Genomic DNA, 21,753 nt, shown 5'->3' with positions numbered 1-21,753 from the left:
CACGTGGATCGACAAGACCCCCGTCCACCTTTAATCTTATTCTCCGGAAGTATCGATATACCGTCAAAGTCCGATAACTCCCCTCGACCACGAGACTCTCATTGGACTACGAAAACCGTTCAAAGCAATGACGAAACTAAGCTTCTCATCTAAAGTATCACATCGCCCCCAGCTTCCGGTACTTCAATTATCCTGCAGCCCTAAAGTATCGCGCGATCCTCATCAACCTGGTTCCGGCAAGCAATCCGTCATCAACCTCTGGCGTCCTCGACAGTACCTTAACCCCGTGATCCGACCATCCAGCGCTCTCCGCCTCCCACGAGTAGCCCCGAGGAGGCTAAGCCCAACCCCTTCCACGAGCACCGATTCGCCAGGCGTGTCTTTGACGGGTACCGCAATCGAGGCCCGCCGACTTCATGCGGTTCGAAGCAAGGCTGAGTTGAAGGAGGGGCGGACGGGCAGTGAATCACTTCAAGACTTCAGGCTCGGTTTCGGCGTCGGTTTCGGCGACTGTCTCGGCCAACGGCCTCCGAGTGCGCCTTGATACGGAGTTCTTCCGTCTTCTCGCGACGACATAACAACACCATATTACTCCGCCCCCGTTCCGTCCCGGTTGAGAAGGCGCGGGGGAAGTTTGCCTTCGATGACCACGACGCTACCGCCGCCTACGTGTCTGTCTCCGTCGGATACCCGGGCCCAGATCCATTTCTCCTCGAACTCGGTCAGCGGACTTTGGAGATGAAGCTAATGTTAAGGCCGTGATCAGTCAGGGGAGGCCGGAAATTCGTATATTCTTCCGCAGCAGTCATAGCTAGCTCCGCCGTTGTCTACAATAGACCAAGTTGCGCTAAGAGAAGGCATCTACGGACCGATGACCCAACGTCGGGGCAGCATAGTGCGCCATGGACAACAATGCTCCCGAGATCGGTCCTTTCGAAGACGAGTTGACGACGAGGCTCGACGTAGCGTGAGGACTTCCGCAAGCCCTCCAACGCTATACGACATCCCAAAGAAACTTCCTAGGGCCCTTCGTCAGCAACATGGGGATCACCAGGGATCGGCGCGGAGGAGGATGAAGATGCGGAAACATCTTTCGGGCACCAGAGTCTGACATGATGCTAGGCCAGCCAGATCCTCGTCTCCGGATTGGATGACATACGGCTCATCTCAACATTTGACAGCTGAGCCAACAAACCATCACACCCAAAGAAGAGAAACGCCTAACAGCATCCCGCCAATCCAAACTCACCCTACCCTCTCATCCCACCTACCGACAGCCATCGAGCACTAGTCTCCGACGCATGTAGCCAGCCCTGTGCCGCAGAAAAGCACGATCAACCACGTGAAGTCGAGATTCTCGATGATCATCACCAACTACACAGCCCGCCGGACCGTGTCGCCCAGCGTTCGGGAAGAGGGGGATGACTGAGCACCACCACCAACAGAGATGGCGGATCACCCAAGAATCAGGGAAACGTGACGCTGTCACTCTGACATTCAGGGACCGTCATCACCGTCAGCATTCTGCGACGCTTACATCAGGCTCGGGGGATGCAACCTTGAGCAACTTGACTAAACTTCATCGTCAGATCGATTCGACGAAGCCTTCATTCGCCTACTCGAAATCGCCAAGCCTCATTTACGATACCTCATTTCTGTCTCTGGTCCACCGTCAACCCGCCAGCCTCGCTGTCTACGCGGGGCTCTTCACAGTCAGCAAACCCCGAAACCTTCGGAATTCCGCATCTTCCTCGCGCGTCCCGTCTCTTGCGCAGCCAGACCATCGAGTAAGCCGAATCGCGTCGCCAATGATCTCAACCCAGACCACGCCGAACAAGGGGCGTCGTAGAATAACCTCCCTTCCACACGCTAGTCAAACCTGTCAGGCTGCCAGTTCATTCCAAAGTCCCAACATCAAACGAACAGAATGAACAGGTGCCGGAGTTCCACCAACCCATCCCAACCTTCTAGACCAAAGGCCTCTCCCCCTTCACCCCGCAAAAACGAGAGCCTAGAATCAACACTAAACGCTCATACGACGGGTCTAGAGGGACTATAATCGGATCCGGACCCTACGGCCTTGGTTTCTCCCACATCACCCGTTAGGGCTGGAATGCCCGGCGCCACCAATCTCCAACAACAGCTCTCTATCCCTCTCCTATTCCAATCCACATCAAAAGTTTTGCATGATGACGACGTCTGCTACGGCCATGACATCCATATCCAAACAACAAACCCGTCCGCATCTGACAATAAACGTGCCCCCTCCGCCCATTCCCCGTTCAGAACGGGGGAGTGAAGATGTGGACCCGGTGTAGTCCCATACCGTACGTACGCACGCCCACCATGTGAATGCATCAAAACCACCCAAAGACCTCCGCCCTTCCGCACACCCTCTCCCCTTCACAGCCCAGTTGAGATGTCCCAAGTGCTAGTAGGGGCCCCATTGCCCCATCGGAGATTATTTACGTAGAGTAGGCTGGGCAGCAGGGCAGAATCAGGGCCAGGGCACCGGGCGAGAAGGAAGGAAGACAAGATACTCCTAGGGTTAAGGGGGGTGAGGTGGCATGGATCGCATTGTAGGGCAAGGCGGCGCGGACGGTAAGGATTCTTTGGCTCAAGGGGGGGGGGGGGCACTCACTTTTTGCGCTCAAGTTCCATGACGAAGAAGCCCTACTATCCCGTACCAGGGCGCGCAGGGGATGCAGAGAAAATGGGATATGGGGAACAAAGTTCAAGCCGTCCGCCCCATCGCCTACGGGCTCGAAACTTAAGCCGTGGTTGTAATGCGCTGGGGTGTGGTTCCCGGGGGAGAAGAACAGGTGCCAAGAGGGGGGCGTATCCTTTTCTTTCGCCGCAGTGTCGGACCAAAACATTGACCCCCAGCACCAGGGCGAAGGAGAAATTGCCAAGACATTTTCACCTCCAACGTCAACCATGTCAACCAGCCCCTAACCTACGGAGGAGGGACAATTGCGTACGCAAGCCTCTTTGATACCGAGAGACAATTTACATAGCATCGAAGCTAGTGTTAGTCACGCGTGGTAAGGTAGTAGCAGTAGTAGGAAAGTTTAGCTTGGAGATTGATTTGCAGCGATTTGTCTAGGATGAACCAGGCCGAGAAGGGGCTATCCCGATGAATAAATCGCGAAAATCGTAAATTGTCATCCTTTGGACGGCACTAGCAAACGGCACTACTGCTTCACACTACACTACATCCGAGACGAACCTCCGTTCCTGGTCCCGTCGTTAGAAGATCCCCATTTTCCCAGCATCTAGCTAGACTTTTGATTCCTCATGGCATCAAGTTAGCGGGAAAACCACCCCCATTCCCGTTCCCTTGGATACCTCCCTGCAAAAAGATGCAAGATGCAGGATGCAATGGCAGATTTGACAGGTTACACCTACTCCGTAACAGAGAATGAAAGATACGCATCCCAGTTACCAAGGACCCGCGATATCTGACTCAAATGGCGAGCGTCATCGATACCTATCGGTAAATAATTACTGCGTACGAGGAAACACCGAGCCCCCCACACTCGCACGCACCGAGGCAGAGTGAAACATGAATGACAAGTGTCCCTGTGAGCAATATACAGAGCAGTTTGCAGATACATGACAAAGTCGAACTGTTGCGCAAGACGAACACGAGGTTGTACGGATCAATCGCGCTCTCACGCCCGTAGACGAATCACAAAGTGCACGACCTCGTGGCAAAAGATGGGACGGTTCCCGCAGTGGAACTTCCATTTTGTCCTTCGGAATTCCCGCCCGCACCATGGATGATCATCGATCAACCGAGACAGGCTGCCAAGTCGCAGAGAGATGGAGAAGCCGGACAGAGAGAGAGAGAGAGTCGTGAGAGTCAGTTCTCTGTAAAGTTGGGACGATTACCCCTCTCCCGCGCCATCTTACGAACCGTTGACAAAGCATTGTCGTTTGAGGGTTCCTGGTCAATGGAGAAGAGCAGCACGAAAGAGAGCATGCCCCGAATAGCAACAAATCCCCCAAACGGCAATGGAGTAATCGCCAGTATCCAGCAAAACTGCAACACTACGGAGTACGGCGCTGCCTTTCGCAACCAGACCCAGAAAAGATGCACTCGCCTTACTCATTAACCCAAATCTACCCGCCCCCCCTTCCACTCTGACAGGCACACGAACAGGCTTGGTCATAGCCCACTCGGCCCCCCCCCCTACCCCAGGCGGTTGCTCCTTGACCATCTATGCTTCTCCCTGCCCTGAGAGTATCCGAACGGATACCTGAGTCTTTCTCTACCACCTTCCCTGAATGTTCGGTTAATGCCGAACAGAAATATTGGAACGTCACCAGATTCGACTCCTCTTCTGCTAATCTCTCCCCCCCTGGGGGAAGGGACCCAATGCAGACAGAGTAGGCGCAGCATATGCCCCCGGTATTGAGATCCCCTTTTTGGGCAGAGATTTACACTCAAGTCCCGAGCCGATCGCAATGACGACACAAGCTCTTGATCCATTATCCACAAACGTGAATCCACTCATTGCACATGGGAGATAGGGATGAGAAGAAGACAAGATTGCAAAGGGGGAAGGGAGGGGAAGAAGAACGGATACTGGAAAGAGGTCAGAACTTCAGAAGCCCCGCTGCCGAATTACGTCGTCCACATCGTACGGAGTTCGCTCCGAACCTGGCAAATCTATGTATTTGTACGGAGTACTCAATTGAGCAGCAACCGGAGCGAGGCTCCGTCGATGCAGGGCCCGTGAAAGGCAGGCTTCGGCATAACGTAGCCCCAGTAGTCTCCTAAAGGTCATATCCGGACTTCAACAATATTCAAGATGGTCGAGTACGGTATGATTTTTGCGGTTATTTTCGCCATCGTCCGCGGCCAGGGGGGCTTGTAATATTGCATGTTTGTATAGTAGATCGACGACAGACGGCCCTTCTTCACGGGCTAAACGGAGCTGAAGCAGAAACAGACCAGAGAACCAGGGGCCTGACATCTCAATTTGAAGAGGCTATGCCTGAACCTAGCCTTTGAGGGGGATGAGGAGTAAAGCCTGTCTGGATAGACGTTGAAATCTGACGTTGCTAGGTCGGATGCTTTGCACCGGTGAAGACAACATGCATCAAGAACCTGCACGCCCAGGCAACATGGACCTTCGTGCCCAGTAAACGGGCATAACGGGCATGTAACGCAACCCAAGCAAAGAAGATTCCATATCTCCAATGAAGAAGATTTCGTATCATCTTAGGAGAATGATGGTGCAAGAGAATGCCTCTATTCGGTGTCAGATGCGAAGTCTACATCGTGGTCACCAGAGACTAGAGAGTAGATCGACGTCTCATTAAACACCGCGTATCAGCTACTATAAGCATTTCGCGATAGAGGCCAACCTCTTGATACCATTTACTAATAAAACAGAATCATCAGTCAACATCGCCGGAGATCTGGCAAAAGCTAATGCTTTCCGATTATCCAGCATGCCATGTGGCCGTTATCAAAACGAGCCGGGGGACTGATACTAAACCAGAGACGAACAAAGATCGACCTCCCCTCCTAATGAACAAGCACCAAACCTCAATCGGGGGCTTCATCGCACAACCGTGGGGGCCATCGCCGGAAAAAGAGTTCTGGTCCGTGTCGCAGTCATCGTGGTATTAGTCCCAAAAGCTTCAAAGCTTTCCAAAACGTGCCGTGCGAATGGTTGATGAGACGGATAGTAAGTACCACACCATGTCCGATCTGAATCTCCCCCCCAAGGCCCGGCGGCAGGGCTGGGTGGTTTTAGACCACCTTAGCGCGTCTTTTTGTCTTCTACGGGATACTTGCGGCCTGCCTCTTCGAATCGAGCCTCGGCGCGGTGGTCTGTCTTGCCTTGCTTACGTTGGAAACCCTCTCACACCGCACTTTGGCAATGACACTACTCGCGCTTTTTTTTTTTTTTTTTTTTTTTTTTTGCCATATTATACGCCGTCGCCGGGCGGCATCTCCCGCAAGGAACATCCCCCCTTGAGGAAATGCAGTAAAGGTACTCCGTAACAGTCAGCAGTACGACCCGTACACGTAATGCACAGTACTTATCGGGTCCCCGTGATGTGACGTTGGGGATTAGGAACTTGAGTCGTCTTCGCAGTTTGTCCATTTCCAAAATCCTCATTACACATCCTACACTGAGGTCAGCGAATGTAATTACCACTCCTTCGATCCCCGTCATCCCCGTGGGCCGTGGCTCCCGTGGCTCCGGAGATGCAAATTCGCGGAGAAGCATACTCCGTAATCGTCAAAGAGACGGACGCTGAAGAATGTGGAGACGTCTAGCTCCAGTCATCCTACGAAAAGGGCCGAGCATGCTTGCTTCTCAAATCTTGCTCGAAGTATCCGTAAGAGAGGATTGAGGATTTGACGGTACTAACACTGCACAATAAGCCTGTCGCACCGCTGATCGCTGCGTGTAGCGCAAGCATCTCTCAAGTTCTAAACAAGACCGGGCCCAGGATAGAGAAAGGAAGCTTGTCCGTAAAAGGCGTTTCATCCTCATCACCAGCATACGGGATAATCGCCCTACGGATACGCAGGTTGCAGGTCAGTACATGTATTGCCGTTACCGCGTTGCGCAACGGGACACCCCTCGCCTTGTCCTCGCTCACCACGCTAAGGCGGTTCGTACTCGTTGTCGTTGTCCATTACCATGGGCCATCGCATGGCATGGCATGGCATGGCATGGGAGCGTGTAGGTATTCGTACGCTCCGTAATCACTAATAATCACCGTCAGGCCTGCAGAAGTTCAGTCCTTCAGTTCCGTCTCCCCTTGCCCATGTCCCGGACGAACCCTGCGGCCCTGCCTTGCCTTGTCCTGCCTTGTCCTGCCTTGCCTTGCCCTGCCCTGCCCTGCCCGTAACCCCGTTGAACTTGGCCCCCAAACTGCAATGTCCACAGGGCGCAAACTCAAAAAGAGTGCAAGACCCTTTGGATGATCCATCCCTATGTATCCCCGACGTGGGAACGGGTTTTTCGATGGAGCAAGCCCGTAGGCACCCGGCCGGGACAGGACAGGACAGGACAGGGCCCAGGGCCAAGGCGACGGCGAGGGGAAGGAAAAGAAAATGGCGCGGCAGCAGCCCTTTCTCTCCCTATCCTATCCGTTCCGTATCCGTTCCGTATCCGTTCCGTATCCGTACTCCAAGGGCCAAGGGGTCAAGTCAAGATTTCGCCGATTGATTACCTCTTGGCCCCCTCCCCGGCCCCCAGAGCATCCTATCCGTATCTTTCTCTCTGGACCGAACTGAACCATACTTACACCCCCAGATGGCACTGGGCAGAATCAATCAGTCTTGGTCAGAATCTGATATACACACTTCCGCAGGGTTCAGGTCTCCGGCGCAGGTCGCTGACATACCCAACATGGCGGCCCTTGACGTTGGAGTAGGTAGTATAACAGTGCAGGAAAAGCAGATTTGACAGCGGACGATACACTACGCATGGAGAATAGTTCGCGATGTGATTGTGTCCCCATCATCCATGAAAGCTTTGATGTTGCATCAGAGAATGCAATGATGGGAAGAACCCCGCGCGTAACGCTGCTGCTGTCGTGCCGGCACTGGTCAGAGAATGCCTGCTGGATGCCAGTCGTCAATGGTCAGCAGTAATTGTTTGGCCCTAAAGACTCCGTCTGGAATGGGCCTGTCTTCTACTCCTGGGGGCGAGGCCCGTCAAGCCAGCTGAACCACGGATATTGCCTCGTCTTTGGCATTCTTGTTCTCCAGACTTCAGGCTTTAGTGGCCGACCCGTGCCACCCCCCCCCCCCCCCCTTGGAGTCCGAGACTAGTTTGCCTATACGACCTTCTCGTGTTCTTCCAGAAGACGTCTAGCAAATCTCGTACAGCCACTACAGGTTAAGGAAGCAACGCCCACAAGTGACAAAAACCGAGAACGGGTGGTACAGGTGGACATTGGTCGTTTCCCCCCCGTTCAGCCGAATCTTGACCTGCTGCCTCTCTTCGTCATGTGGAGACATTGACACGCTCGGGAGACCTGAAGGTTTGTGCTTTGCCAAAAAGCGTAGGCCTTCCGCCCTGCGCGGCCCTACAGGCGAAACGTGTGACATTCCCAACTGAAGGGTTAGCGCACTGCCCTAGCGGCAGACGGACCCCTGGCGTCGTGTCCCAGGCAGAGGAGAGGAAGTTACCTAGCTGTGCGGCGTGCGGCGTGCCTGTGGCCGGTAGGGCGGAAAGTGCGGGATCATTGATCAACACGTCGTGTCGTTGACGCTGCCAGAAGGTTGAAGCCTTTCCCGAACAAGAGGGCATCCCCGTCCTCGACCTCGGCATGACAGGGACTGGCTGGGAAGAGCCGGGCAGAGAAAGAAAGGGGGGCGTCAAAAGGGAGAGGGGGTGGGAAAAGGGGAGTTTTCTTTTCTTGCGATTTAGCGCAAGCTGCGAGAGAGGGGACCAAGTCCATAAACCCAGGCCAGGAGTCATGGTTAGTCGCCGACCACCACCCTTGCTTCTTGGAGAGCTTGCGAGCGATCAATCGCTTCAGGTCAGTGACATCGTCGCCTTGCCGAATTGGGGTATAGATTCGGGCAGGGAAATGAGTTGCTATCGCGGCCTTTCAAACGCTCATTTTACAGCTTCGTCATTGCCCGTCCCAAGTTCTTAAGGAATGTTGTTCCAGGTACCAGAGGGGAGGTTCTGCCGGGAATTGAACTCAAAAATAAGCACATGAAACCCCGCCGCAGCTAGGTGCATTCAAAGCTTTCCCTCGACCGGGTGGTTGTCCAGATAGGTGAGAGAACGCGCGCATCAGCAAGAAAGCGAAAAGGACTAAGGTTATCAAATAGCGATACATCATAAAGGCAACCCTCGCAGTGCTAGGTAAGAGGTTCACAAAAAGGCTGGATATGACTCGTCGAGAGCGCTCGCAACCTCCTGGACATTGCTTCTTGCACTGCCACACTCGTGCCGGTGATCCAATGTCGAATTCAGAGTAGAGGTATCCACAAACAGGGCCGGCCGGTCGGGGGCAGAGAGGGGGCCACGGGGGGGGGGGGGCAGGGCCTTGATGCCAATCTCCCTAAAACGGGGGCGTCGCGGGATTTTTAGTACCCAGCAGGAAGGGAACAGCTTAACAGCTAACAGTCTATCCGCAAGAGAGGTCGTCCAAGGATGGGGGCTGCAAGGATAGACGAGGGAGATGATGGTTAGGGCTTCCGGCAGTCGAGACGCCGGGGACGGGACTCCAAGACAGCAATTCCTCCGGCCGGGGCACCGCCGGCTATTGGCTGTGGCCCGGCGAGGAGCACGCGTAACCCATGGGACGCACACGGAGGCCCAGGGGCGGATGGGATGCGCTCGTCCGTCTGGGAGGCCATCGACGAGCCGTTTCCCACCTGGTGCGACGCCATTGCGAACCCAATGCCGTGAGCGTGGTGCCTGCAAGGGGGACCGTAAGGCTAAACTCTCCTCAGTCAGGAATCGTCCTTGTTGGATGAGGATGACTACTGAAATCTTGCTGCTGATAGAAACTTGCTTCATCATGGGCGGCTTGTACTCCGTAGACTTGCCCCCCGAGAGGGGCACAGGGGCTCCTACTTTTGCAAGTTGCCAATGCTCCGTGGGTGTGTCTCCGCCGCCACTCTACCGTTACCTCCGTTGACCGCGTAAGCACCGAAAGCCAGCCGGGAAAGCGACGGCTGGACAATGAAGCAGTAGGACAACTTCCCGGCCGTTGACAACAAAGTGTCCGGACAGGTCCAGGAAACATGCGCGTCGCAAGTTGATCTCTCCTTGCCTGCGTCGTTGCACTCGCGCCGATGGGAGGTTCCATCCCGGGTGTTACTGCTCCGGCATGGCTGATCGCTGGGCGCAGCTCGTTTGAATGGGGGATCTCAGGGGTGGGTTGGGTTGGCGTGGAACAAAGACCGATACTCCGTGACGACTGGTCCCCCTCTGCCATGCTTCCATGCCGCCATGCCTCTCGATCGTCGTTTGGTGTGCACTACCTTGACCACAAGAGTGACACTCTGATGATCTCGGTTGACCGGAGACACCCCAATGGTGGCCAACGGGGCATTAGCCAGCCCAGCTGGCCCATCTACATCATCCCTAAGCGGCTGAAAATAATGGTGTATACTGTAGAGGCAGCCGCAGCCAAGATGAAATCTGGGTTTTCAAGACGCCACCACGGCCTGTTCGGCGCAATTACACACTTCAGAACCCAAGGCAGAGCCCTGTTCAGTTCTTGTGCTAGTCGTGCCCCTCACCAGGTGCTACCGCGGGGCCCTTTGGAGCCAGGGCGGCAGATCATCGCCGTCGATCCAACCAAAAGTCTCCTACTGAGGACCACCGTCGACGCGCCTGTCGTACCCAATAAGGCTCCTCGACAACGAGTCAAACTGCGTGACCCTGTCATGCAACGTCGTAGACTTCATATATGGCTAGTCATTTTGGGTCTCTGTATTCGTATACCCACAATGTGTGTTATGCGATGGTGGCACGACGTCTAGCGCAACTTGCAAGCGATGTTGTTCAACTTCACGCAAATTAAGCGTCTAGAGCTGAAAATGTCAGTAACTAAATGCTGACCGACATGAGCTGATGACAGGCAGCCAGGCGGGTAGGCCACGCAAACTTCGGGGATTCTTCTAGACCGCTTCCATGCGCTTGCCAAATGGGGCACTTTCTCCGTTCTCGCTCCGTGTCCCGATGAAGGAGCCATGCAATTTTTCGTCGTTTTCGACGTTGACAACCCGCGAATTTGCGCACCACGATGCGACTCACACGCAGTAGTCAGGACTCGGGCTTCAGCCGCAGATCTAGATGCAGCAGGGCCCCGGAACTATTGATTATGCTTGCAAAGACGTCCTTGAGCTAGCCGTATCAACATTCAACGCGCCGATGCCTGTCCTGAAAACACGAGACTTTTCGATATGAAAGTCAGACCCTTTCGTAGTGACGTGGGAACTACAGTCCAGATTATCCCGTACTTGCTGTGTAGGCTATTGCGAGTCCATGACTGGCAAAGTGGGCTTGATGTCGGACTTTGAGTGAACAAGTGACACCGCATTCTCAAACAGATATCTATTGCTGAGCTGCTGTCGTTCGTCGTTGGCCGGAAATGATTGAGGCAGGCCACGGGGGTGGCGATGCTGATAGGATGGGTCCGAAAGGCAGCAGATCAGCTTCAAGTAGAGACTATCAACCCTGAATGGTTCAAATCGACCAAACTCTCAGCCCTGTCGGAACCAACTGGCACCCCTCCGCGTGCAAGTCTGGCGTCCCGAGCAACCGCTCCCCCGTGCCCGCCAAAACCGACACCTCGGTACAGGCCCCACTTCGCCCGGCGGACGACCGACTGATTCGGAAGACTGACCGGCAACAAGATGAGCTTCGCCTCCGTACGGACCTTGGCATTGTCTCATGTTCCGGAGGCTCTTTTGTGGGCCTGAGCAGCTCTGCCATGTCAGATATGCCTCTGTAGGTATCCATCCGTATGGGAGAGTTGAACACCCAAGCGAAGCTGCGAACAACCAGGCGGCCGACACACCACTTCCTCGATGCCTCGCCCGAGAACATCAATTCGCCTTTAGGTCATACAGCGAGTATGTAGTTTGCTAGGGTACGAATTCGACACCCCGCTATAGCCCCCGTGTGATGTAAGCCTTTCCAGGGTGACGAAGGAGCCTACCGCACGAGGCGTGGCAAGCCGAGTCGCATGTGTGGCAGGTAATGTAGGGAGGACCTCAATGACTGAGGGCCTTTGGAGCGAGCGAACCAGTCGAGAAGATCTTGGATGCAAGGCTGCCATGAGCGAGGCACCTCTGTCGTAGCTTGTGGCATTGATGGTGGAGGCAACAAGTCCGGTGGAATTTCGACCCCAAAAGTAAGCTGCAGATTCATCTGCTATAAGGGCCTTACTCTGATGCGCATGAAGTGCAGAGTAGGAGTTCGCGGCTGGCTGGCACGGAAATAGCAAACAAATGTGAGTTCTGACAGATTCGGAAACCGTTCAACGCCATGGCCATACCATTGAGTTCCGGAGCTGCAGTCGATGTTGTCGAGCCGCCTGTTCGTTGGTTACGGATACTGGCCACTAATAAAGGCTTCCCACAATGCTGGGCGGCGGAAGGACTGAGATTGCCATCTTTTCGTTGGTCCAGATACGCACCAAGACGATCGAAGGATCTTTTGTACACGGCCATTGTACCGTGATCGATACTGCAAGCAAACGGCACAGTTCCTGCTGGGTGGCGGGTGAGAGGGGTATGGAACGGGGAGATGTGTCTGCCGTCAGGCCTTAGCGGCCGCATCTCAAGGGAGACGGGCCTAAGTGATGCAGACATCCTCTCACGATTCTCGTGCTGCTGTGTCTGACTTTGTAGCATAATATGGCCAAGTGAGCGAATGGTGGCTGGGATCTTGAACTTGCGACTGGATCAAGTGTGAGTCAGGAGAAGGGGGGCGAGCGATGGGCGTCTGCATGCGCCGCAAGAGATAGGTATTGACGTAGGTATCGACAACTGGAGCATGTTCTCCCGTGCCTCAGATCTGCAAGACCTTGGCCTCAAGTCATGACGACTCGCATTAGTTCGGCTTCAAGGCGCAACATGAATCGCAGCATTCGCGAATGCACCTTGCCTCGAGCTTGCAGACCATCTTGGTACGTTGGTGTCCTCGCGGCCAAGGCTGCAGTTCTTCACCGCCAGCTGTTTGCCCGAAAATATCCTGGCGACCGAAGGATGCTTCGAAGATGACAGCTTCTGATCCTGGCAACTACCTTTTGTCCGCCTTTGAGTCATATGACCACCATAGGCAGCAGAAGAGGCCATGGTGGAGGGGAGGTAATTCGCGAAGGAAGTTGAAGTTACCGACAGAACGGGCGTGGCCCCGCTCATTGCTCGCCCGGTTGTCTTACAGACCGTGCAGGCCAACGAGATGTCGTGACAAGCCGGCCTACTGTACGTGCATGCCTGCAACTCTGCTGGGCAGCGGCGCAAAATTCATCAGAAAATGGCACGTACAAAGAGAATGAAAGAAATACCTACCTAGACCGTTAGTGTTGAGGCGCCTGAGACATGGACACAAGCAACGGTGCGCCTTCATCCTTCTCAGCGCGCCACTTTGAGGGTACTCTACGTCGAGCCTTGCCGGCCGGCACAGTCCACAATGTGTTGCCGTCGCAGTGTCTCGTGTCAGCATGTGTATGCATGTCGCCTGGAAGGGCAACGCCACATCCATACTCGGCCATATCTAGTCACCGTCTGTTCAGCCCTGTATCTGTACTCGCGGCTGCTTGCAGGTCTTCGGTCCCAGAATGAGACCATAGCGCCCGGATGCCGCAGGGCGCGAATGTCTTGGATTCGACAGCCAACCGGCGCAATTCACGATTCCGATAAGCGGCTTAGGTCAAGTCGAGTATAGCTGATCACGCATGCAAATGTGTGCGCGTTTTCCTGCTACAACAGTGTGACGTTGCGTGAGTCTCACACATCGTGATATAATTCGGCATTGGAATAGGACAAAGAGTGAGACTGAACCTGGCTCACAATGATGCCTCGGTGGGCTGAGGCTGTGGCGAGTCGGTTCGCATTATCTTTCGTCTCAGCTATTGCCGACGGCAATCTCCCTTTACTCACAGGGCTTCAATTAGATGTCGCGAGGCTTGCTGTGGCGGCCGATACTGACATACTGTGTGCCTACAGATGTAGTATACAGAGGCGCTGATGACATGAGTTGATTGGAAGTGCCTGGCAGCTCTGGTGGGTGATTAGACATTGAGCGAACCTCTCGCAGAATGGATAGGGATCGCAAACCAGGGACCCAAGACATCGAGATCGCAGGGCTGCCGCGTCCATCCAAGTTGGTGGTGTTTGTCAGAACGACAGCGGCAGGCCAAACGGCAAGAAAAGGCTTGAAAGTCCTTGACGAACTTCCAATGCCTCTTAGTAGTGCTCTCGCATTGCCTTCTCTTACACCTTCAAAGCAGGGACCATGGAGCGCAAACCACGGCCATCCTGACAGGCAAGATATTAAGCTTTAGCACCGCCCCACGGAACTGTCCCTTTCTGTTCTGGATGACTCTGCTCGCTGTGACGACAGCCAGTCAAAGGAGAATGACGAGGCTGGCATGGCTTGACGGGAACACTTCCCAAACGGTGCGAGGGCAGGTTGTTGTCCAGAGAATTTGTAACTTCTCCAGGAAGGTGGTGATGTTACTTCAAGCTCCTCCTCCGCGTCCCCGCCCACCTTCCGAGATGTTGTATGGGTTGCTCTCCAATCTGATGCGGGCGTGCCGGCTTCCAGCGACCCCAAGCCGTCATGCGGGCGGACCAGCCCGGAGGTCAACAAGGCGTCCGCACATCTCTAGACCTGCAACCATTGATGAGCAGCTATGCATCGCAGGGAAACACTGGCCTCCATTGATTGCCTGTGCTATGCCGCGATGTTCGACTCTCACATTCAAGTGCAGGTGAGTTGAAAACCAGGTTCATGGTAGGAAGTTGAAAGCAGTGCAACTCAGCCAAAGAATTGAACCCTTGACATGGCTGCTGAAACCACCAAAGAACTCGCTCTGAATTCAGCAGTCATGAACCAACAATGTTGAAGCCCAACCTTCACTTTGCAATCTGCGCCACAGTCGTCATCTGCCCTTGAATTTTGAACGTAACCGCCGTTGAAGAAAACTTGTCTTTGGCATGCAGCCCTGTCTTTGATCGAATCACTGTGGCCATGACAGCTAGCCACCTGCACCCTGGCCCCCAGCGGTGTATTGACCACAGGATGGACAAATCTTGCAGGCAATACTTCGTCTTCGACACGGAGCCAAGAAAGGTGGCAAACCTCACCAGCACCCAATCCCATACTAGCTGAAATGGTGAATGGTGGTCTTGGCTTCGTAGCTTGACTTGGAGATCGCTGTGGTCATTGATGGCATGGACTCACTTCGTCGTGCATTATGGCGCCTAGTGAGAGGCGTGATGCGAACAATACGGCCGAGAACGAAGCCTGCGTGGTTACCTAACCAGCGTGCCTGTTGTCTTTCTCCCCCGCAATTGAATAGTGCTTCTCCAATATCTCCAGAGACAGGAATTGTTGATTGGCTTCTGTCGCTATTTGAGGTTAGGAGAAACACAGTTCGACAGGCAGATTTGAAATTGTTCCTGAGGAATACCTAGCGTCCTGCAGCCTGCTTACTGTCTATAGCAGTGGGGGCGATCGTTGCGCTAGGGTACCCGCGCTATTCCATGTATCCGTATCCGTAGACTGCGATTCGAGACAGCACCACATCACAAGGTGTTTCTCATGTCCACATTGTTATGGCATCTCCAACCTGCCACTTGCAGCGTTGCACCGCTCCAAGAACTGGGCTGCTGCTAAAAACAGCACTGGTGCCGCCTTCTCTTTGCTTAGCATCCGTAGCATCGTCCGTCTGAAGTCCCGCCTCTCCATCATTGGATCGCTTCAAGGTGAAGAGGGTGTAGACACTGCACGTGCTCTTGAGCAATCTGAGCTTGGCCGCTAGAATGGAAGATCTTGTTCGGCGAGTAACTAAGATCGACGGGGGGTCTGATGCCCTACGGACATTGGTATTGTTGATTCCCGTCGCATGTCTTGTAGTCTTAGCTGGGCGTGGGAGACTTGAAGTTTATGGCGTGCCGGATAGACGTTGACTCTCATCCGCATATTGGTAATGGACCGTTGGGGGCTCAGTACCATGGAAACGCCAAGTGGGCGCAGCAAGCGTACATTATCCAAAGACAGGGTGAATGTGGGTGAGGATGCGTGGAAGAAAGCAGAAAGGTAGAGATGAGCTTCATTCTCACCGAGGTGAGGCTTGGTCGGTGTGCGTGCGTAGCATCCCAATGTTCTCTGGGAGCTTTGGGCAGCAAAGCCATCCAATTGTCCTGACTCGGCTGATCGAAGGCCTAGTGACTCGGCTCGAACGTGAATCGAACGCCATGACATTGGGGTGTGGCGGGCGTCGAGCCTTATGGAGAGGCTGTCTATCAGCTGCGCTCACGCCCCGTGGCTGACAAGCTGTGGCGCAACGTTCTATGGCTTTCTGAAGTGTCGTGGAGGGATACCCTAGTCTATCCAGGGCGTTCCTAGCTCGCGGTGTGAAACTACAATTGGCGATCTCAGCGTGCGTATTCGTTCTCAATCAAGCGTGTGCGTAGCTCATGCCTTTCGTACATCGTGGTCCCCTTCGTTGAGTCGTTGGGAAGTCATGCGCCTAAGCGCCAATTAAGAGACTTCGGCAGTTGTAGACTTAGGGGGTAGGGCATAGCCAAGCTCCGTTGTGTTGCCAGTTGAGTGAATGGGTGTGCCTGCCTCCCCCGCGGGTGTCCGGGTACTGATTCAAGACAGGTGCCATGGGAGGGTACGGATACCTAGATCATAGGAGATGGACTGGAGCCTTTGGGTGGTCGAATCGTACGCTACATGTGCAGTGCAGTACCGCTGCACTGCGTATCCCGTAGACGAAAGCTTGGGCTTTCGGGGATGGCTGCGTGGGTTGGCAAGCCTGGCAATGTTTCATGCCGTTCTGGTCCTGGACGGCCTATTGGGTGACGGAACTCGGGGGTCTCTCCAATACGGAAGCCATCGCCTTGTCGCCCATCGGAGCGACTCCATCGAGCTCCATTACATTGCGCTGCACAGCCTTCTTCCATTCTCCAGTTCTCCCACAGTCCCCAGTTGTCAGGACGTCCGAACCCACAGGCCCCTGGGATCTGGGTCTGAATGTGCCGAGGCATGGGATTCCAGCTATCCAAGCACCCAAGGTCCGGCCCCTTTGCCTTGCATCTCCAACGGCGTCACACCATGATAATGGCCAATGAAGCCCCTTGATGAGGTATGAGACGGGCAGGGAGACCTTGATGGGCTTCAAGTTGAGATACCAACAGCAGCAAAGAGCCTCATTCTTCATACTTGGGAGGATTCTGAGTTCTGACACTGGGGTAAGCATTGCTGCCCCCGAAGTCTGATAGGATTAGGAGGTATGTTTCCACCCATGGTCTCCGTGCTCTCGGTGGAAATGTGGAGATACTCAATATGAGTCGCGGGTCTTGGTGACGTGCAGTCCGTGAGGGGCGATGAAGCACTGGCGTCTGGCGGTGGTGGTTTGAAGTTCAGTGGCGACGCTCTGGGGTTCTCGAGATGGCTGGTCTGGGGTCGTTGCCCTTCAGGCTATTCAATCGGTGCCCCGGTTCACTCCGTGACTGCCATCGACGGTAGGCTCCGTGTGCATTGAGCTTGTGTCCGTACGTACTTCGTCACTTCGTATACGCAGTGAGAGTCCATTTTCTCCAGGAGCCCAGAGTGCTTCCAGAGTACAGCCTCGGGGACGTTGATCGAGGACATGCAGGCGCCGCGTGTCCTTGGTCGAAGCGTTCCCTGGTATCGGGCGTCAAGTCAAGATTTGCATTGTGGTGCGATTCAGCTGGGCTGGTTCATTAAGACCGAGCTTTCAATTCGATAATGGTGCTCGAATTGCTAGAAATCCGAATAGAATAGGCCCTGCCGAAGGTCAATATTTTGCAATGTTTCCAAATCATCGAAAATGCGTTGGTTACGTCCGTGGTAGCCCCGTATTGCGGCGTCAACTTGGCTGCGCTATCGTCCTTAATCCCGACGGTGTATATCCATTCTGCCCAGCGAACGCCATTCGCAAGTTGACCTGGATTTGAACTAGACTCTCTTCCTAGAGCGGGACGCACAGAAGTAGCCGTACCAGAGACGTTCTCGCCGTCTTGGGTACCAAATTGACATGTAGTGAGGAAGGCTTTTGGTAACGTCAGTTCGAGGTTCGAAGCTTTGTTGACAGATTCCACATGCGTAGAGCGGTCCCGTTCCTGGTCCAAAATGCGACTATCACTCCAGAATCCGGCATCCTATACTTTGGTCAATTTTTCATGGCAACGAGCATGCAGTAGGTTCCGTTGCTGCAGTATGTTTCTTCGTCGTTGGTGAACTCCGTGGTCACGGCTTTGTCCTCGTCCGGAGAACTTGTTGACGACTTGAGCGCATACGGATACAGGTGTGTGAATTGGCTCGTGCGGGCAGGATCTACGCCCTATCTCCGCTTGGGGCCCGAGGGAGCACCCCTGTCGACAGGCCGACAGACAGACGCCAAGTTGGAGGCACCAAGCTAAGCAGCCGTGGCCGCGAGGCCCAAACGGTGTAGGGCTGAGGAGGTGGCTTGAAGTTGGAATTCCGCCATCAGACTGTCCTGGTCTATCCACAGGTGGACAGATATCAACAAACATTCCGCACTTCGTCCGCCCTCCTTGGATTATCAAGTACGCCAGGGCTGTCTTGTAGTGACTGGTGGACGTTCCAGCAATATCCGAAGATGGTTTTCATGTGGTGAGGTTCAAGTTGTTGCATGACTCGTCAGATGAACCATCATCCACGTGCGCTAGTGAGATGTCCTGCCTCCAGAGTCCAACATCGTTGACCGTTTGTTGTTGTTGCTGTTGGATCGTTGGCTGACATGATTAGGGTATGGAGCATTGGAGCTGCAGCGTGGAGATTTGAACTGCAGGGCAGCAGGGAAACCCTCATCGGAGCCGATTGGCCCCGTTCTTCCCCCACCTTGCCGACGCTCGAAAATCAAACCGCCTGCGGTGCGGGGTATTCGTACTCGATTCGTTCCGAAACGTTCAACATGACTCTGCCTGGGCATCGACAGACTATTGACGGGCGCGGCGCAGTCGTTGACAAGTGGTGCACCGGGAAAGCCACTCTCCACTGGAGAAAGGATACCTAAAGTACCAGAGCATGAGCTTTTGTCACGCTTACCGTACGTGACTACCTGAGCTGTCACAAGTCTCGCGCCAGTCTGTGCTAGTGAAAGTGCTCGACTCCGAAACTCAAATCTCTTCCCCTAGTGGAATTGCGAGGTGATGTCAGGCGCAGTCGTCTTCGGAGAGGACTCCGTGGCGAGTAGGGTCGGACGCCTCCCTTCAGAGACGGACGTAGACACCGTCTGGTTGATTACTAGCCTGCACGGTTGTAAGCGAGCTGAATGGAAGCGACGCTGGCTTCTATTAACGCGTCTCCCGGTCGTGGTTTGGAATCATTCCGCATGATTGGTGAACGGCATGTTCCGGTGCATGTCGCGGAACATACGTTGCGAAATCACAGCATCTGAGGAGCCTCGAGCCGCCATGAGCAACTAGGTGTTCCACGGATTCAGGCAACCGCGGTATTGTTGGTGAGATACGGTGTCACCGCGAATGCATATGTAGGCATAGCCGTAGTGTCCGACGAAGACACAGGACCTGCCATGATCACCAGATTTGGCCATCACTCGCCGAACTACGTGTGGTTGAGAGGTAAAAAGTAAGGAGCGCTTGGTACTTGGGTTCAGACGGGGATGGCCTAGATCGCTCGTGGCCGCCGGTGCCATGGGCCTGCCGATGGGCTAGAAAAGGAACGACGACGGGCGCTGTAAACCTCGCTAGAAAGCCCGGACCACAATCTCCCCGCTCTCTCAAAGGTGGTGGTGCCAGGTGGTTGTAGCCGTACGTACGATCATCCGAGAAGGACGAAATGCACAGGGAGCCGACGTCTAGGCCTGGACTTCCTCGATGGCCGTCTAGGAAAGTATGTCTCTTCTCTCGAATAACAAGCAAACGTAGTTCTTGGCGTCATTCCTTTCTCTTGTCCGCTGGCATGACTGGTATCTATCGCAAAGTTAGCACTTTCGTGTCTGGTTGGATTAGGCACTGACCAACTCCTAGGTAGTTGTGTGGCGTGCTGGGCTGCCCGGCATCCTGGGTAAGCTACACCAGCCTCCAGGTACAGAGATAGACGTCAGCAAGATTGAGTTACCCGGCCTCGTAGGGCGAGAGAGGACAGGTTTGCCTGAGAGGGATTACGGTAGGTACTCACGTACTCTCCCGCGAAACGTGGTCATGCAGGACTGCCCTAAAAGTCTTTGTGGGAAATGCTACTAGCTCCTCAGACCCTCGGCGGTCTTGCCTTTCGCGGAGATGGCCATCTGTCTGACAATAGGGATCCGTACCAGTCTGGTTCGGAAATGCATCATTGTCAGCCCTAGATGACGGAACGGGGAATGGAACTCGCAAACACTTAGTATTCACAGCCATGGCCAGAACCCAAGGTGGTAGAAGGTGCGAAAGCTTCAGCCATGCGCCGGCGGGAAGCTGCAGGCGCTTAGTCAAAAGATGGAATGTGGTCCGAAGAGACTGATGCTATCGGTGCTTCACCGTCGCCGACAAGGGGCAGCTGGCGGCTCGTCAAACTTTGGCCTCACGCCCTACTTTGCAGTAGCGGTAGTGAAATCCAAATAGTGTCCAATACTTCGGATCTCGACAGGGGCCGCCCTCCCAAACCGAGGCCTGAACGAAGTCCAGGCTAGCTATCCGTACGTCTTAGCTCATCCTGACGGACTGCGTGTGTCCAGGTTAGACGAGTAATGATGTGATTTCCATCACCTGATCGGAGAGAACGCGTGAAATAAGAGCCCGGCCCGATAAATCAATACTGCGCTTCTGTTTGGGTCACGGAAACATGCTTCGCAAGACAAGTCAGCGAAAGCAGACTGAAAGGGACGTCCCATGTTGGAGACCAATGGTGAGACAGCTGTTGTGGGTGGCAGGTTTTTCCCGTCGTTCGTCTTTGCAAGAGGAGAAGGCTGGCGCAACTTTGAGCGTCAAGATTGGCCAAAGATTTGCTCGTAAACACAGTCATCCAGAACCAAAAGGTGCGATTTTGGATGTGCTCAGTCGGGCGACGAGCGGGCCTCGACTGACTGATTGACATGACATGCAAACGGCGAGCTGCAGCGTAACGGCGGGATAAGAGGAGGGTTTGGCGGCGAAATCCCCGACGCTCCTCCTCCCCATGATTGGCTGCTAGGGCTAAGTGCCGACGTGCACAGCCCAGGCAAGAGATGGCCGGCCTGGCAGGCTGACCGCGCATCTGGACTCCGAGACTGAGGGTGCCAAACGCAACTGCGGAGTTCAGATCTTTCGCATAGAAAACGGCGGACTTGCTTGGCAGACTCAGCGGCTGCGGGAAGATCGATGTGGTTAGATCGAGATGGGAAAAACAGCAGCAGCGCCGCAACTTAGAGATCGTCGAATTAACCAAATCAAGCCGGAGACTTTGAACGGTCGAAATTGCCTTTGCCATTTCGAAGCTTCTGAACACCCAAGTGAAGCACTGCCAATGCGAACTTGGCAGCACGTAAGCCAAAATCTCCTTCCGTGGCTGTCCATCCGTTGTTTTAGAGGGCTATTCCGTTGCCGAAGCTTGTTGCGGTGTCTATCAATATCTGCCTGTGAAAACCCTGTGGGTCCGTTGTAACAAACAATTGTACGGATACATAAGCTTGCCAGACGAGACGGCCCCAATGTTTGACATTAGCATCGTAGCCCTCTGCCTGCTTGGCTAAAATAGGAGGGACTTTGGGGGGTCGCGGCATGATGGCCCTCAGTTTTGCTGCTTGCAGGTGCCTATGATACGATAGACATCGCCAAGCCTGTAGTGTAGGCACTTGGTCAGAGGCTTGGAGGGAGGTGAGTTGGTTGAGAGAATCGGCAAGTTCGCAAAGAGGTCCTAACCAAGAAACTGGGCGGATCAACGAGTCAAAACGCCATTTGCAATCGATGATAATGACGAAGACAGACGGTGATGGCGGCTGGGATTGCTTCTAGTATAGACAATGCCGAACAAAGACCCACACGGAGCCGATTACATTGGGCTGCCAGATGAACTGTGTGGAGAGTGGCTGGAGTTT

The 21,753-nt window shown here is 54.3% G+C and overlaps 2 protein-coding genes across 2 annotated transcripts; both read right to left on the bottom strand.

Annotated features, from left to right (window-relative positions):
• Positions 1 to 9,231: 9,231 nt before the first annotated feature.
• On the bottom strand, positions 9,232 to 10,247 carry BDP81DRAFT_439369 (uncharacterized protein). The gene has a single exon (XM_060591397.1). It carries the CDS (start codon positions 9,937 to 9,939, stop codon positions 9,448 to 9,450), a length of 492 nt encoding a protein of 163 aa, XP_060439349.1. The 5' UTR covers positions 9,940 to 10,247; the 3' UTR covers positions 9,232 to 9,447.
• A 1,480-nt stretch (positions 10,248 to 11,727) lies between these two features.
• Positions 11,728 to 12,460, bottom strand: BDP81DRAFT_121034 (uncharacterized protein). Its single transcript, XM_060581608.1, has one exon. It carries the CDS (start codon positions 12,365 to 12,367, stop codon positions 11,897 to 11,899), a length of 471 nt encoding a protein of 156 aa, XP_060439348.1. The 5' UTR covers positions 12,368 to 12,460; the 3' UTR covers positions 11,728 to 11,896.
• Positions 12,461 to 21,753: the final 9,293 nt, after the last annotated feature.

Source organism: Colletotrichum phormii, assembly GCF_030913505.1.
Source record: "Colletotrichum phormii strain CBS 102054 chromosome Unknown BDP81scaffold_29, whole genome shotgun sequence".
NCBI classification, from domain to species: domain Eukaryota; kingdom Fungi; phylum Ascomycota; class Sordariomycetes; order Glomerellales; family Glomerellaceae; genus Colletotrichum; species Colletotrichum phormii.
Note: the sequence above shows the minus strand (reverse complement) of the source record. Positions and strands in the feature narration are given on the sequence as shown.